Raw genomic sequence first — 18256 nt, 5'->3', positions numbered from 1 at the left:
TTTTTTTTTTTTCCTCCCTTCTGTTTTACCAAAACGTATTTTCTATGTGGCATTTCTCTAAATGTTTAAGGATACAGACAGCCTTCATACACGTTTTATCACGCCTCCATCATATTCTCTGTGAAGTGGAATACAGAATTGGTCTTCCTTCTGACGACTGAAATTTTATTCTCATTTTCACTAGAATGTACTACCTTTCACATTTCTTTTAGCCAGTTCTCTTTCTCTCTCTCTCTCTGATTTCTTTGGGAGTCAGGATGCTGACAGTGAGATGAGGTGGAGTTGTTGATTTCTTTTCCTAGAGCAGAGAACACCCTAAAATAAAGGCCACCCTCCTGGCAGAAGCAGATGCTGTCTGTCAATTGTCGTCCCCTTCCTGCTAAGGACTGGCACCCAGCTGTGAATCATTCCATGTTTAGAAGGGAGATTAGGCAGCAGAAAGAAAAAAGGCAATATTCCCTATCTGACATCAGTACCAGGTGAACAAGAACAGGTGCTAAACCTCCCTGTGTCTGGAAGCTTCTTGCTGAGTCACGGCTACTCCTTCAGAGGTGGACAGCCTTGGGTGCCTGTCCCAGGCAATAAAGGGCCACGGGGAAAGATTCTGCACTCTCTCTTAGACCACCACTCCTGACCCATTTGTCACAGTTTCACAGAAAGAGACAAACAGCCCCCTCAAACATTCACCACGGATCTCATCAGGGCTGAGAGGAAGCCTACCTTCTGGTTCACTTTGGTGGCCGCCACAGTCAGATTGTGCAGATCCTGGGGATTGCAGTCGGTTTCATTCATGCAGCAACTCGGGGGGATGCCATGCTCCAGGAAGTAGGGGCTGGTGCTCCAGTTCGTGTAGTTCTGCACACCACAGCAGCTCAGCTGTTAAGGGGGAAAGGGAAAGAACCAACGTGTGCAGATCAAAGACACTGTGGTCTCTTCCCTCACTACCCTGAGGCATTTAGAGAAACAAAGGCCAAGACCTCAGGTCAACAGGCACAGCTTTGGTGAGTAAAGGTGAGCAGAGGCTCTACTATCCATTATACTCACTGGGAGAAGGAAGAACTGAGAGAAGGAAGTTAGTCCTAGATCACATGTTGTGTCGCCCTTCTTACCACTTTCATAAAGGGAAGCGGTGGTTCTCTGGCCTGGCTCAGCATCAAAACCACCTGCGTGGCCTGGGTGCTGTTAAAGGTACAGATCAACAAAACTGGGCTTGTTGATGGGGACAGTGAGACAAAAATGGCTTCAAAAAGATCTTTTTTTTAAAAAAAAATGATCTTTTTAAATCTTATAGATCACAGGATCTCTACCAATAAGTAAATGGCTTGGGGGGTAGGTGCAGGGGCGTGGGGGGAGAAGAGAAAGGAGAGAAGAAGAAGAGACAGCTGGTGTTGGTAAACTATAGCCCCCCTCCCCAGCTTTCTGCTTTTGTAAATCAAGTTTTGGGGGGACACAGCCAAGCCTGTCCCTTTCCATACTATGCCTGCTTTTGTGCCACAAGAGTAGAGCGGTGTAGTTGTGACAGAGACTGATTGCATGTTCCTCAAAGCCCAAAATGGTTACTGTTTGACCCTTTCCAGAAAAGGTGTGCCAACCCCTGACATAGAGAGTAGTAGAGGAAATGGGGCAAAAGTAGAAATGAATTAGTGAATCTGGGTAAAAGGTATACAGCCCCTTAGGCTCTTTTTGCAACTTTTCTGGTGAGTCTGAAATGTGATCAAAATACCAGAAAAAATAAAGATAAAAAATACTCCTTCTGAAGTAAAAAACAAAACATTCAAAAGAACACCCCCCCACCCCAAACCAGGAAGCTACCCAGGTGACCCAGATGGGTCCTGAGGCTTGAGCCCCAGCACTCATCCCCCTGAGCACCCCCAGGCAGGAGACAGCTACTTCTCTCAATCTCCTCTGCAAAGCACCGGCCGCCTAGGGCAGTCTCACTCCTGCCAGACCCTCAGCTTTTCCTAGGCCCGCCGCCCACCCCCACTATGCTTCCCAAGCCGGTAGACACGCTCTCACTGGTGCTCTCCACTAAAGACACTACTTCCAGAATGCCAGCCATTTGGAGCCAATGCTAAAAACTAAGCAAGGCTGCCATACATTGACTGCTTCCTTTCCAAGGCTTCGGATTTTAAGGGCAAGCTAGCTTTCCTTGGGATGCTCATAATCCATACTGATGAAAAGCAAGCTGCAGGAACTGGTCCCTCTTGACGCTAATTACCTGGATAACTGGACCCTGGACAAGTACTAGGTATAAACTTGAGGAAATGGAACTGGAGGCCAGGAATCAATAGCAAATGCTGATGGTCCAACACCCCCAGTGGCCCCTAGATCTGAGGCCTGACATCACAGGCAGTGACCAGCCCAGTCTCCTTCCCTGGAACTTACGCTGCGCTGCACATGATCCACAGCCCGGCTCCTCTCGTCATTGCCGTTGTAATTCTGCATGGCGTCCGTGTAAGTCCTCAGGAAGGTGTCCTTGATCTGTAGAAGGCAGGGAGGAATGTGGTTCCGGTCCACCACCACCCAAATGGACTTAGATTCATACTGACTTCTACTCCCAAATGGCTCTTCTGAAAATCTCTGAATAAATGTAGGCCAGGGAGCGAATGGCCCTGTTTTCTGAGACAAAAGATCTCAGAAAGTTTGCTGAGGGATTTATTAGCTCAGGAATGTAAAAAAGGAAAATGTTTTCCTCCTCCTCAATCCAGAGGAAGAAGCCTGCCTTGTGAAATGACCCACTGATGTAGCCAGTTTCTGCAAGAGCTGAGAGAGTGAGCCCCAACATCAGGCCTGGCTTTTCTGCTTATTTTCTTCACATTGATTGATGGCCTTCTTCTGTCTCTAACTTTTACTGCCCTTGCTCTGAAGAATAGCAAAGGGCAGGTCACTAGAGGGCAGGAAGATGGATGTTGCCCTGGCCAGGAAGAGACCCCTATTCTAGCATGCAGAAGTAGGGCAAAACCAACCTGCACTGACCTGTCTTCATCGAGGCCAAAAAGAGAGGTGAAAGGACATGAACTTTCCTTGTTGCTAAGTAATTCACAAAACCCTTTCTGCTCCTCTGTGAGTACATTCAGCTGTGGGTTAACTTTCAAGCTCTGTTCCCCTGGAAACCTGCTGAAGGTGGGGTGTCAGGTGTGTTACCAGGCAACTCCCCACATATGGCAGGACTGCCCCCGGTTGCCAAAATGACTCTGGAGTGGGAGGACAGCCAATGACACTAATTGCCTGGTGGGAAGCTTGGGGCGAAGTGTGGTGACTCTCTTACATAGGCATGCTCCTTGCTGAAATACTGGGTGCTCTGCCCATGGACTGCTTACAAGAGATAAATGGACATTAGTCACATAGAGCTTCTAAGCCATGGTGGGTGCTCCACTTGGCTGTTCATTTCATTTCATTGCACCTGCACTGTCTCTGCAGGGTGGGCAGGTGCACATGGAAGAGACCCTGGACCACGTTGAAGATTTCCACTGAAGAAACAAGCCCCTTGCTGGTGGGCCATGGGTGGTGTTGTAAGCCCCACCTACCACTCCTCTAAGAGTTTCAGATGCACAGAGGTGAGGTAGATAAGGGTGTCCAGGCCCTGACTATCAGGAACCATGGACTGATCCCTCCCCTCAGGGACCCCAGTCATGGCAGCATGTGGGAGGAAAGTGGGCAAGGGCTCAGCTGCATCTGGAGTTCACACATGTGCACACACACACTGGGGGCACCTCCAGGGCTGTGGAAGCCAGGACTTCATCAGGTTTTACCTGAGAAGAAGAATGTGGAACCTAATTCCAGACGCAGCACCCATACAATATGGGCTCTAGAAGTCGGCCTTGACACCTGCACTTGTAGCTCTGGTAAGGGGAGAACCAGAGCAATGGGGAAGAGGGGCAGAAAGCACATGAGCAAGCTCCCTGAGAACGCAACTTGGCCAAGCACAGAAGCGGGGTCTGGGGCAGATCATGGCCGACTGTCCACAGCCTCATCGTGTTTTCCATGTCTATCTGGTTAGGAATTTGTATTCCTTTCTAACATATGCGTATCTAGTTCTGGTTTTACCGTGATTTATAGGGTACGATAACAGGCTGTGGGGGAGTTAGGGTCAGTACTTCATTGTAGCGCACACTCTGTCTGACCTATCACCACTGTACACATCTGACAGGGGACACCATGGTAGCTACAGACAGCATGAGGTCGTCTCGTCTCTGCCTCATTGTCTAAACAGAGCAGCCACAGGGACAGTGCAAGGGAAGAGGGTCACATGTGATCTGAGACAGTCAGCAATGTCCTTGAAACCACAGTTACGATCACAAAACTATTCAGAATTCTTTTTCTCCAGCTTCTTAAGTCTTAACTATTACATGTCAATTAGAAACAAAGTGCTGTAGGGGTTTCAGATCATGATGGCCTTCTCTCTCTCCCCCTCACCACCACATAGAGCAGCAGGGCCCCTCACTCCTGGGCTTGGCTTCTACCCCCCAGTTGGTGGGGGGTGGGGTGGGGGGCAGCCCCCAGGGCTCTGTGGAGGAGACAGGGGAGGGCAGGCTTTTTGGGAGTAATCAAGCAGTCACAGAAATCTTATTATATAGACACCCACCTGTGCCTTGCTAAAGCTGCGATTTTTTTTTTAAAGATATTATTTATTTGAGAGAGAGTGAGAGACAGCACGAGCAGGGGGTGGGGGTGGCAGAGGGAGATGTAGGCTCTCCACCAAGCAGGGAGCCCAACATAGGGCTTGATCCCAGGACCCTGGGATCAGGACCTGAGCCGAAGGCAGATGCTTCACCGACTGAGCCACCCAGGTGCCCTGAAGCTGTATTTTAAAAGGAATATTTAAACTACATTGAAGGTCACTGCTTTAAGACAAGGTGGAAAACCTTTCATGCAGGAGCCATTTCAAGGAAGAAAATGAGGATCAACAACTAAGGTGTCAAGTTTGGTGAAATTCCTGCATTTAGATTTTTCTGGGCATTTCAGCCCATATGAAAGGATGTTTCGAAAACAGCCATACCACTGGAAATGCCAGACAGCCTACATGTGGCCCCTTGTACATTTGAAGATGTTTCAAAAATCCTCCTCCCAAAGACCCTCTGAATTCTCTGCTTTGTGTATACCCACCTCATGACGAAACACAAAGCCTGAAATGCCAGCGACCAGCTCAGCCAGGAACACCAGGGACAGAAACATGGCATACTGAAAATCAAGCACATAGGGACAAAGGAGGGCACGTTAGGATCAAAAGGAGTGCTCCTTTAGGGGAGGTTACTTCTCATCACAGGGAATCACACAAATGCTCATATCCCCCAGACAAAGTTGAGAAAAAGTTTAAAAATACTCTTGTCCAGATTTCCCCACAGGAGCCTCAATATAGAAATGTGTCTATTTAATATGCATAAACGTTCTGGGCCACACATGCTGAGGAGAGCTCATCCGGAGACTCAGCTCAACCAGGAGAAATCTGGAAGGGCTTTTTATAACTCAGGTAGCCCCTATTTTTGATGTTAGAATGGTTGAGCCAGAAAGCACTCTGGGGGAAAAAAAAGGATTCTGGAGGTCACAGGTCTGCCTTGTCTGCGAATCCTTCGTATGACCTCCTTCATGATGGTCAACTGGCATCTGTGTGCACCCTTCATGTGGTTTCTGCAAGCCTAGACTAGTTCCTCCACCTTCGTACCCCTAGTGGCCCATTCAGTTTTCAAATTGTTCCCGTTGCTGGAAAGCCTTCCTTTCTCTTGGCCACAGTTGGCCTACTTGTAACTTCCACTCCTTGGTGCTGGAACCGCTTTCAGGAGATCCAACCTTGCTCCTATGCAATGGTCCTTCATATGCATGAACACAGCTATGATGTGAACCTGCTGCTTCTCTTCATTTGGGTAAATCCCTCCAGTTTTCTTGAGCACATCTCCTAAAATGGCTTCAAACCCCATTCCTTTGCAACTGTATCAAGCTCATGCTGACAGAAAGACCACAATGCACACAGGTCAACACGCTTCCTCAATATGGTGATTGGGCTTGGATGTAGCACTTAATCAAGGCAAGGGCCAGTAGGCTACTTATCTCTCTTGTTTCACACAGTGCGTAGAGTTGATAGCCTTTAAAAAGCAAGCAAGCTACACTACTAACATTGTTTGTAAGTCTCGAAAACCCTTATTGCTTCTTACTCATTTCATGCTTCCTATACTTCCCAAGTGTGTGCATGTGTGCATGCACACGCGGGTGTGCACCCGTGCCTCCTAAGTTCAGGGATAAATTACACGGTACTTAGAAGACATTAAGGGTTTCCATTTTTGTGGCTTTGAAAAGAAGATAAAAGGAAAGAGAAGTGATTCTTTTCCGACAAAGCATATGTCTTACAATCTGTTTCTTCACATCTCAAAATGAAACACAACAGTCCTGAATGTTTGGAAGGGTCCTAGGTGATGCTATAGAATTTGGATAGACTATACATGGTCGTGTTAGTTACTTATAAGTGTACATATGTGCATAGGATCATAAATTATTTTTCTTGGTTAGTGGCACATATGTTAAAAGGAGGAAATACTCCCCTAGAAGGCCAGTTTTGTTTGCGATATTAACAAAAGTCTCTACATGCACTTAAAGCACAGCCACTAAGCAAATGCAGTTGTGAGTAGAATGCCCCACGTACATGACATCTGTCTCTCAACTTGGTTGACATTCTGTCAACTCAACAGAATGCAGTGAGAAGCACATTTGACTCTAGGGAGAGTCTCACACCAGGCCTAGAATCCAGCAGAACATCCTAGGGGCAGTAAGTGTCAGGAGGCAGGTGGGAGCAAAGACATTTGACTATGTGTGGTCAGAAGGCCTCCTACGTTGGAATCCTCACTTTGTTGTGGGCTCCTAAAGAAGAGGCAGCCACTCTGGGCCTCCATGAAATGGCAGTAGTTATTTTCAGTTGTTTTGCAACTAATGAGGTTAAATGAGAACCATACAATTCTAGAATGAGAGTTAATCAAGTGACTTCCGCTCTTGTCGGCCAGATCAGCAGTTTCCTGTCTCTGGGAAGTTCCCTGTTTCCAGGAGCTTCCAGAGAACAGCTGCTTCTCCTTCAGAAGGCCTTGGCCAAAAGCCTATGGGGGAAAGCTTGTACTAAATATAGGTGGTAGGGGTTGAGCTTTCTCCACATGAAAAGACTGTAGTAGAACTAGTCTTGGCTTTGGAAGGAGACGTCTAGGGGTTCTAACCCTAGTTCTCCACACACCAGTCATGTGAAGCTGGGCAGGTTATGCACCCAGTACAGCATCTAGCACATAAAAGGAACTGATGGGTTTTTAAAAGACCAAAGACAAAAACTAAACAAAACCCCCAGCAATCTTCCCCAAAGGCTCACCTGCTAGTGAGCTCCCAAGTGTTAGGGGGAGATGGCAGAGTGGTCTGAAACCAGCTTCAGCAGAGCCACAGAGAACTGTTCCAGTGTTGTAGCCCCTCTGCCATCCCCCTTTAGGTGGAGCATTTGGGCTGGAAGAAACCTTGCTGAGTTAGTCCAATGCTATTCTTTCATAAATGAGGACAGTGGCCCAAAGAGGTTACTTCCCTGCCGCTAAAGACCTAAGCCAGGCCTCCTCCCTTCTTGTTTGGACACAGGGATTCTTAGCCATCTTTCTTTTCTATGCCTCTGAAGTAGATTCTCCCCTTGCCACTCAGTGAACTAAACGGGAGGTTCTCAACCCCTGTTGTACAATCGAATCTCGTAGAGAGCCTTTGGAGAGTGTGATGCCAGGGCCCTGCAGCCACGGATTCTGGTTTAGCCGGCTGGAGGTGGGACCCTGGCAAAGGAGTTTTTAAAAAGCTGCCCAGGTGATTTAAGCAGGCATGCAGAGTTGAGGACTAGACCAAAAGAAATCCTAAGTCTTGTAAGAAGTCCTGGAAGGGCAGACTCCGGGTGCTAGCGTCGAGTGGCAGGTGACAGCAGCAGAAATGCCTCCATGTGGCTTCACTATGGCTTTTCCATCAACCCAGAAGAATCAGTGCTGGCCAGAGCATTGACCTCCTGCATGGTCTGCAGGACAGAAGTGGCCAGATCAAACACTCCCTCCATGAAGTTGTCAAGAGACTCATCAGTGCCACTTTGGAAGGTGGTTCCTTTGGAGTGAGTTACCTGCACACTTGTATCAGTCACTCGAGGGGAGTAAATGTCACCCTAACCTAGGGCTAAACCAGGAAGTAGAGGCAACACAGCACTGAGGGACCCTCCACTCTCCCCTTTCACAAAATGAGGCCTCTGAAAGAAATCTCTTTAAACAGAATGTTCTTTTGAGGAGAGGCCCTTGCTACATCTATAAAATCTTTCAATGTTAATGCTCATTAAAGAAGAGCATGAGCAGTGAGTGGACAATTAGGCAATGAGTCTACCAAAAATTAAGAATTGTGGTAACAGCCTTGCAACAGCCTGCCCCTTACCCTTTGGGAAACATCACACCATGTGTGCTCTATTACAGTAAAGGTGCCAAGCACTGGGCCTAGTAGCCACCATTTGGCACTGCATCAACCCTTCCTTGAGTGAGGGAGCTCTGGCTTAGCTCAACTCCCATAGCACTGAGCCAGGGTGTGCAGGTTCAAAGAAGAGTGTGCCCATACAGCCAAGCATGGCCAAGTTCAAGGAGGCAGAAAGTATTTCTCCAGTGGGAACTGGAAGCTGAAAGGCTGCTTATGGTCAGGATGCTGCCTTGCCCACCAAAGCTGTGCATTACGTACCTGAAGAGCTTTCTAAGAAAGAATTCAAAACTGGGCCAAGGCATCTTGCCATGAAGATACAGATGGCTTCTTGCAACCACAGGCCACTGCTTTGTCACCACCTACCCCAAGGGACCAGAACTGGATTTTTTGTGCCAGGCTGTGTTTGGGGTTATTTGGCCCTCTAAAGGATTAAAAGGTGGATTAGGCAAGAGTCTGGACTAAAATTAGAGTCAAGGCATATTGACTTGTGTGGGGCTTTTGGAAAGGCCATGCTGCTTTCATGTGATCGATATTTTTTTTCAAAAAGTAGTTGAAAGAGCAGTATTGTGCTGTGACAGACTCACCAGTTTCAGCATCCACGGGCTACCACGGCAGGTTGCGAAGCATCCAAATAGGCCAAAGACCACAATGGTGGTGCCAGTTCCAATGAGCACATAGGGAGCATTTGTGGAGTTCTCAGCAATCAGGGAGATGTAGGTGCCCAGAGTAAGTTTGCCCCAGACTCCAACGGCCAGCAGGATCACCCCAGTGATCTGAAAAGGGATGGCGGGGGAGAAGAAACAGTGAAACTGTGAAGGTGAGAATCGATATTGTGATGTGGCCTGGATCTGAAGACTCATGTTCCCGTGGGCAAGTGGCACTTGCTGCAGGAGTCCCGAAGCTGCGGGGAGTGGCAGAGGCCAGTCATTCAAGCCATCAGAGGGTAAAGACACTTTGGTTTTGTACAATTAGATCTGGCCCTTATGCAAAACCATATGTGGCTATCCTATGGATTGAAAGTCTAGCCGACAACAAGGAACCTTTTTTTTTTTTAAAGCTGTCTTTTTAAAAATGCATGTTAATACAGGTCTGAGAGCCCTCCCAGGCCCGGTCAGAGAGCTGCCGCCCAATGCTGAGCTGGGCATAATGCCAATAAGAATGTCGGCTGTCCTCTTCAATGCCACATGTAGATACAGTACATTTTAAGGATGTTTTGCATGATAGTTTATGGAACAGGATGATTTCCTTTCACTATTATAACAAAAATCTCTACAAAAGCAAAAATTCAAAATATCTTTTTTTTAAATTTTTTAAATTTTTATTTATTTATGATAGTCACAGAGAGAGAGAGGCAGAGACATAGGCAGAGGGAGAGGGAGAAGCAGGCTCCATGCACCGGGAGCCCGACATGGGACTCGATCCCGGGTCTCCAGGATCGCGCCCTGGGCCAAAGGCAGGCGCCAAACCGCTGCGCCACCCAGGGATCCCCTCAAAATATCTTTGAATCCCTATCAATATACTACCTTATTTACAGTGCTTTATTCAATATAAAACAACAGAAGAATCTGAATCACTCCTGGAATTAGCCGTAATGCGATTTGGCAAATCCTGCTGATAGGTCCAAAGGAAATCCCCACAGCATGTCTAAACTTCAGACCCTTGCATCAGTCAGACCCTGACTTTAGGGGACAGACTTGGGGCTACAAGCTATGCCTTGCCCTCCATCCCATGCAGGCTACATGACCCAGCGGCAGACTTTGTGTCTCTACTTCCCTGGCTGGTCCCTCTTTCAGTTTGCCAATAGCTAAGCAACTCATTCAAATGGACATCCCTCTAACTGCCACCTCTTCTGACATCTCATGAGTCTTGAAAGAAACCTGGATGTCCAAGGGAGCCCTTCCGCAGCTCTGCCCCACCCTATGGCCCAATGTCCTATCCCAGATGCCTCAGCTTCCTGTTCAGCCTGGCTATCCAAATGAGGAGGCATAATGAGAAATAGGAGCAAAACAAGATGATACACATCAATATTCACCCTTGCCAAGGTCTCCCCTGTCCATCAACACACTGTCCTAAATATGTGCTACAAGAGGAACCAAATGGCAGGGCCAGTGAAGATGCCTGGGCCTCTCTCCTGTACACTCTGAAAAGCCCCGCAGTCTGGAGCCACCAAGCTCCACCATCAGATTGTTTCTCTGTGCAGGGCGCTCCACCCATGTGGAGGAAGGGATCAGTGGGAAAAGCATGAGCTTGTTGATATTCCCATGACCCCACCCCAGTTACCTCTCTACTCTGTAGGGCCATCTGCGAAAGATACAATTAAAGCTTTACATCAAGGATGCCTGGGTGGCTCAGTGGTTGAGCATCTGCCTTTGGCTCAGGGTGTGATTCTGGGGTCCTGGGATCGAGTCCTACATAGGGCTCCCCACAGGGAGCCTGCTTCTCCCTCTGCCTATGTCTCTGCCTGTCTCTGTGTCTTATGAATAAACAAATTTAAAAAAAAAAAAGTTTTTCATCAGAAAAAGATTGAGGGACCAGTGCTAGTTTCATAAGGGGAAGGTGAATGAATGTGATACAATCTTGAGGAGATAGCATTTGACCCTAATATTTGGGAGAAGGTGGCCCAGTGGAGGTCTGCCTGCCTTTGAAAAGTTCCTATAGGGGTTGGCCTCAATGAGTTAAGAAAACCAAGACCTGGATGCTGCCAAGAGTTTCAAGTCCTCTGCTGCCACCTGGTGGCTGCTCAAGAAAAGTAGCTCCCTTGAACAGCCTCTCTTGCCATATGGAAGCATAAAATGGAAACATAACATGCCTTTCATCCACCAGAAGCAAAATAGAAGATTCAACTCTCCACTCATTAGGGAAAGGAACGCAGTGAACACTGGGGAGGAAAGAGAGTGCCTGGTCTATCTTTTATGACTCAATGCGTAGCATGGTGCCAGGCACAGAGGAAATATTAAATGCGCACCAATGAACATACATTTCACTTCTCTGGGTCTTTGAAACCTCTACCTCTTTAAAAGAGTCCTTCAAATGTCATATACTTAAAAAACTTCTTCATTGGGTGGATGTTGTGAGGGGCCCTAAAATGGAACCAAAGAAAAACTTCTTCCCCTACTTCCCACTTCTAACATTATCTGCCTAATGCTATAATGTCACAAGGTCAACGTACTGAACAAAACCAAGAATTCAATTAAGCCAAGCACTGTTTAGGCTGAATATACATCTCATCTACAGACTTGCTCTTTCAGGTGACTGACTCCCCCATCCCCTGCCTTGCTCGCCCAGAGACTCAGTAACACTTAGGACATAGGCTGAGTAGCTGTATTGCACACACTGATGCCAGTTGTCATTGGGATGCAGTGGCTTTAGTGACCCAAGATAAGAGTCTGACGGTTTAGGTTTCTGTGACCAGTCATTTCATAAAGTTCACTTACCACCATAACAAATATTATGTGCAGTACGTTCAAAGTTAACACACATCCAGATTTTAAGGCTAATGTGTATTCACATTTTGATTCCCATTTCCTCCTTTCAAAAAGTCATTTCTCTGAACACCACCATTGCTTTGCATAGCACAGCCCTCTCATGCAAAGCACAAAACCTGTAACATCCACTTTTTAAAATGTTCATAAAATGTAAATTACACTAAAATTAGAATACTATTTTTGCAGACCTTAAAGGTGCCTCTTAAAGCTTGCCAGCAGAAGCAAAGAAACACAACACTGTGGATACCACATTGCATGGGAGAAAAGCCATCCAGTATCTTGGTCTTGACCAAGCCAAGTCAGCCTCTAAGGAACTCTTTCTCCTAATGATGTGGAGACTGGACCCCATTAGAACCTATCTGCTGGGAATCTAAGAACAGCCCAGAGAGAAAAGGCCTTCTCCAATGCTGCTCTTCTCACATTCAGAGATCCCTGATGGACCAACTCTGCATTTGGAAGCCTGAACCCCACATATGCAAGGCATTTTGCACACATTGAACCCACCTCTGCAGCCTCATCTCTCTCGCCCTCTTTATGCACTCTATGTAGTTCTAGTAAAACCAGGCTGTTCTCTGTATTTCCTGTGCTATCTTACTTCTCAGCCTTTGCTCACGACGATCCCAGCTAGACTTCTTCCCCTTCCTATCACTACCTGTCTATATCCTAAACTCGTACGGCATACCATACCCACTCCTCACAGCCTCCTTACACAGAACTTACTCTGTAGTATGCCCCTGTCATGCAGCGCCCTATCCCCATCCCATGTACCTCCAGGACTGCAACCCCCTTGAGGGCAGGAGCTGTGCATCATGCACATGGTCAATGTCCAGTACATGTCTGCTGAGTGAAATGAATAAACACCTGATTGTAGATGTGAGAAGGAGAAAGAATTTTCTTATTAGCTATCTATCTGCTATACTCTCTGAATCTCTGTGAGGAACCTGCCAATCCAAGCAGGCATTGTAGTCTGGGGAAATCACGATGCTAAGGACAAAGACAAAGAACTGATCGGGACAAGGGAAAGGAGGTTGGGCTGCAGTGCGCCCTACGGTGATAGAAACCACAGTGGGTGGTGGTAGTGGTGGTGGACTTGGGGCAAGTACTGGATGGAACTGCCAGGCAGTTGAAGGAAAAAAAAAAAAACCCACAAGCTAAGGGCTGAAATCCATAAAACAAGCTCATGCTTTCTCTCATTTTGTCTACTATAATAACACTTTTCAGCAAAGGTAAGAAACATACAAAGATCAGCCAAAGTCAAAAGTCATTGTTAGGGCAGCCCGGGTGGCTCAGTGGTTTAGTGCCGCCTTCAGCCCAGGGCATGATCCTGGAGACCCGGGATTGAGTCCCACATCGGGCTCCCTGCATGGAGCCTGCTTCTCCCTCTGCCTGTGTCTCTGCCTCCCTCTCTCTCTCTCTCTCTCTCTCTCTCATAAATAAATAAAATCTTTTTTTAAAAAAGTCATTGTTGGGATCCCTGGGTGGCGCAGCGGTTTGGCGCCTGCCTTTGGCCCAGGGCACGATCCTGGAGACCCGGGATCGAATCCCACATCAGGCTCCCGGTGCATGGAGCCTGCTTCTCCCTCTGCCTGTGTCTCTGCCTCTCTCTCTCTCTCTCTCTCTGTGACTATCATAAATAAATTAAAAAAAAAATAAAAAAATAAAAAAAAAAAAAAAAAAAGAAAAGTCATTGTTATCTGTGTGATTTTCTTCTTGGTTCCTTCCAACACGCATGTGCACACACATGCTCACCCCTACGTGTACCTTTACAAGCACCCACAGGGTGACAAGCAAGGCACGGGTCCCTTTGACACATCTCTTCTGCTTTTGGTCACAATGAGGAGGCTCAGGGCTCACCAAAGCAATTTTGTATCTGAGCTCCTCAGAGCCCTGCAATTTCTAAACCAATCGGTGTGGTCACTGGGTTTAGCTTTCTCATGGAAGTTTTGCTTCTTTCCCAGAAGGCTCCATTAACAAGCAGCAAACAGTGTGGCTGAAGACGGGACAAAGCAGAGCTTACAGTTCAGAGCCCACATGAGTGGCCTAGGTAAGGTGCCGCTCTCATGTCAACCACAAGCTGGGAGCGCAGGCCCGCCAGCAGTAGGTAGGCTGAGGCTCAGAGTCTCATTGCATTCCCGGCCGCTCGACATTTTCTGTGTGCTTCCTCTGCAGCTCAGAATACATGGGCAGCAGAGTGCCTCCGGCTACTTCTAATTTGGGCTTGGTGAGGAGGCTGAAAAAGCTATAATGGTAGCATCAGAACAAGTAGATCAGAACTAGAAAATGAGATGGCTCACATTACCTTAAAATCACATTGAAAGGCTCTACAGGTAGGATGGGGGCCAATATACCACGGGGTGTCCAAAATGTCCTGGAAGAGACATCCTGAGGTTTGTTTTCATCCTGAAGTGAATACTGGGGAAGCAGGAGCTGAGATCAGTACTGTCCTTTGCCCCCCTGCCAACCAGGTCAACACAGCTAATGCTGGGAAAGCTCTCTACCGTCCCTGCAGCATCCTGGTCCTCAGCGAGGAGCCAGAGAAACGGTGCTTCTATCTTTCCCACATGCCTGTGGGCATTTCACTGGAACCCACTGCCTCCTCTGCACAAAGACCACAGCAGCAGCTCCTCTCATGCCCATGAAAGGCTGTCCCAGGTTTGGGTCTGACAGAGCCAAATCCATGTATTCTTTATTTCCTTAATTGCATAAGATATGAAGTATGCACCTGTGTCACCATTGGCATAATGTGTATCTGTTCTTATAGGTGGGGCTGATGAACCCATGTATTATGCAATTAAAGGAAAAAAAAGACCATGAAAAGCTGAATTATAGAAACACAAGCTCTCTTGAAGGCACCCCATCCTAAGAAGCCATATGGGATAGAAGGCACAGGAACTAAAACCAGCCTAAAGAAACACACAGAAAAAACTGTAGGCCGAAATCTCAGCCAGACGGCATGGTAGGTGAAGCCACAGATCAATCATCCCAGAGGCTTCCAGGTTCATTCACCCCTGGTGACTCCACGCAGAGGCACTGTGAAAAGTTCTTCCTCAACTCCAATTCTCTAACTCAGAAGAAGCACAGGACACGGAAACTCCATACATATCATAATTAAAATAAGTACAATTAAATAATTAAAGTAGTCATGAAAGCATTAAAATACGGGGTCCTCAGCAGTCAGATTTTAAGCAGCAGCCAGAAACTATTCTTTCTGCCCACTCTTACTTGAAGTGTGATGCTGAGGAGACTGCGGGGCAGGGTGCTTTGCCCAGTGCTCTGACCTGATTTTGTACACAGGGATAATAAGGCAACCAGAAAGGCAGACAAACCAGCAAGCTTCCACCACGTCGCGGTTTTCTCTTTGAACTTGAAGAAGTAAGAGTGTGAATCTGTTACATTTACAACTTAAGATCTTATTACAATTTTTTTGTGAAAATACTGCACTGGACTAAGAGGCAGAATTTATTGGGGTTTTCTAGTAATCCTGAGAACCCACTCCAGATGAGGAGCAGGAGAGGAGCCAGTATTTTTTAAAGGTAGGTGAAGGGAAGAGCTCTGGGCTGGGAGTTAGAATCCTAGGGCTTCAGTTGCAGTTTATTACAAATTAGCTGTGTGACTCTGGGCAGATCACCTAACCCTTCTGGGCCTCTGTTACCTCTTCTGTAAGATCAGCAGGTGGAAAACACTGATTTCCAGTGCCTCCCTCCAGCTCTAACATTCTGATACAACAAATCAGAATCTCCAACTTGACATGCTTATTCACTCTGAAATCTATTTAGGGATGTGCCCACTGGGAAAATAAGCACTAGAAAGTTTATTAGGTCCTTCCTGTGACTGACAAACTGTCGGCAGTGGGAGTAGGAAAGTCGGCTCGGCTCTGGACTCACTGCCCACTGTTCTGCCAGCTTCCTGAGGTGACAACTGGCTGCTGGGAAAGAGAAGGAAAGAAATGCCCAGGGGGTCAGGCATTGCAGTTCTACACAGATGCTCAAAAATTCGTTAGGTCACTAGCTTAACAACAAGCTTTACTTCTTATACGAAGATGACATGTCATCTTAAGAGCAATAAGACATATGCTTTGAGCTGCTTCTTTCTAGGAGACTATGTTAGCCAACCCAACCTTTTTGCTCTCTTGCCTTTGTGGCTATGGAAGAGAGCACATGTTACAGGACAGGGAGATTAGCATGATCATTAAAAGGGGACATGGAAATTGAGAAGAGGGAGAGAATTGATATGATCTTAAACACAGATTGTCTAAAACTGAGTTTGAGGGCACCTGGGTGGCTCAGGGGTTGAGTGTCTGCTTTTGGCTCAGGTCATGATCCCAAGGTCCTGGGATCAAGTCCTGCATTGGGCTCCCCGTGGGGAGCCTGCTTCTCCTTCTGCCTGCATCTCTGCCTCTCTCTGTGTGTCTCATGAATAGAAAGATAGAATCTTAAAAAAAAAAAAAAAAAAAAAAAAAGGAAACAACTGAGTTTGAGAACCATTAGGAAACCCAGAGACTGTCTGGTCCTGGCCCTGTTTTCTATTGTGTTTCACATGACCAAAGGCACTCAGAAGGGAACATTCAGAAGGTGCTCATGGATGTGAGGCCACAGTTTGGGAATGAGTCAGAGATGCAGGTGAGGGCCGAGGCCGGAAGTGACAGTCAAGGGAAAGAGGTGTCTCAGGAAACAAGCAGAGGACGGACAGGGCTAAGGCTTGAGGAAGATAGTCACTAGAATGTCGGGGGATGATGCTGGAATTTGGGGAACAGTGAGGAGATGCGGCAGAACCGAGTGGACAAGTCTATGAAGGTGGCTGCCAACAGGAGAAGTAGGAGACACGCAAAGAAAGAGATTTGTTTTTCTCCTAAAGACTTACTGGAAACAAAAGGCCAGTGCAGTTGGGCTCCAGGTATGCCAATGGGCAGACAGGGTACTCTTTATTTATATATCCAGTAAAGCCCACTGCAACTGTGTTTTACATTTGAATATTATTCATCCCGCAGCCAATTCATAGAATTCAAATTCCAGGAGCTAGGGCATGAGCCCAGAGTGATTTGTCAAAAACTCTAGCTTCTATTTGGATTTTACCAGTGAGCGGCCAGGATCTGATGTGCACACTGTCTAACAGATCATACATAGATGCTTCTGAAAATATGAAAAGGGCTTTGAACAGCACTATGAAAAGCTAAGGAATTCCGGCTCCTGCTGTGGGCTCACCACAGGCCTTTCTTCACATGTGTAGTAGAGCAGCTGACCGTGTCATAGGAAATGGCTCCAGGGATGCTTTAAGTCTATCAAACAATGCTTCCGTCCTCCCAGATGTCTTAAATATGCAACCACCAGCTTGCACCCATCATGTTGCAGATGTGCCTTCGTTCCTCATCTGTGAAATGACAGGCCTGGCCCCATAACATCTATAGGAGACCTTCCTGTGCTCAAGTTTTTATGTGTTTCTTTGAGTTTCCCAGTGGTCCTCAGAGGGGCCAAGATCAAGCCCAACTGTTCCCTAGGATGCAGACCTAGGCGTTCACCAAGGGCCTGTGCTGGCTGGGCTTTGTACTCAGCCTGGGGGAGTCTATCTGGGGAGGGGCTCAAGAGGTGGCTGATTGGACACTGAATCATCTCTAATGTCCTAAAGGCCCAAGAAGCAGTAGAAATTGATCAATATGTTGGCAGTACTTCCTGAATCAAAAACTGGGTCTGAACATGGTGGAGACATTGGAAATAGACCTCTCACAGAAAGTCAGGGCTACACAGTTGCTCAAATCATAATCAAGACCACTTTATGCAAATAGCCTTTCACTACTTGAATTACTAAATGCCTTCAAATGAGCCCAATCGGTTCTACCTTCTACTTAATTCCATTATTCAACAAAGGGTCACAGAAATTTCCAAATATGTTATTAGGGACTCTGCAAATCCTACTAGGAAACGAGAAAGAATGGGCAGCCTTGAATTGGTTTTGCATTTCCTGTCTATCACCCTAAAAGATTCTGGACTTTGGGTCTCCTCCCTCTTAAATAAAGTCCATAAAGAAAGGCTCCCAGAAGCAAAAGAGAATTTCAGCCTGTGTTTATTAGGACATTGAAAAATGTCCCATTATATCCAGGAGAAAATTTTAAGGGCAGCTTATTCTGAGTTTCTCAGCATTACTTTTCATCTAAGTATTGCTGAGTTCTCCTTGAGAAGGTTCAAAATAGGACTTAGGTTTTTGATTTACACCAACAGGGAGCGTTGTTATAATTTCAAGCCTCTAAGAGCATGTAAAAGAAAGAAGTGAACAAACCAGAGGTTAAGACTGTTGGGCCATAGTTCACACTTCTGGTTTCTCTGATGACCCAG

General features: G+C 46.8%; 1 protein-coding gene across 2 annotated transcripts in view; it reads right to left on the bottom strand.

Moving 5' to 3' along the window:
- Positions 1–18256, bottom strand: part of TSPAN7 (tetraspanin 7) — a 128760-nt gene that overhangs the window by 14376 nt on the left and 96128 nt on the right. For both annotated transcript variants that reach the window (XM_025440100.3, XM_035712261.2), the window contains 4 exons: positions 9030–9218; positions 5107–5181; positions 2386–2481; positions 721–876 (listed from right to left, as the gene is read on the bottom strand). In XM_025440100.3, the coding sequence (XP_025295885.1) occupies positions 721–876; positions 2386–2481; positions 5107–5181; positions 9030–9218 (516 nt within the window). The remainder of the gene's footprint in view (positions 1–720; positions 877–2385; positions 2482–5106; positions 5182–9029; positions 9219–18256) is intronic.

Source organism: Canis lupus, chromosome X, assembly GCF_003254725.2.
Source record: "Canis lupus dingo isolate Sandy chromosome X, ASM325472v2, whole genome shotgun sequence".
In the NCBI taxonomy this organism is placed as follows: Eukaryota; Metazoa; Chordata; class Mammalia; order Carnivora; family Canidae; genus Canis; species Canis lupus.
The sequence above is the reverse complement of the archived record's forward strand: the minus strand, read 5'-3'. Positions and strand labels throughout refer to the sequence as shown.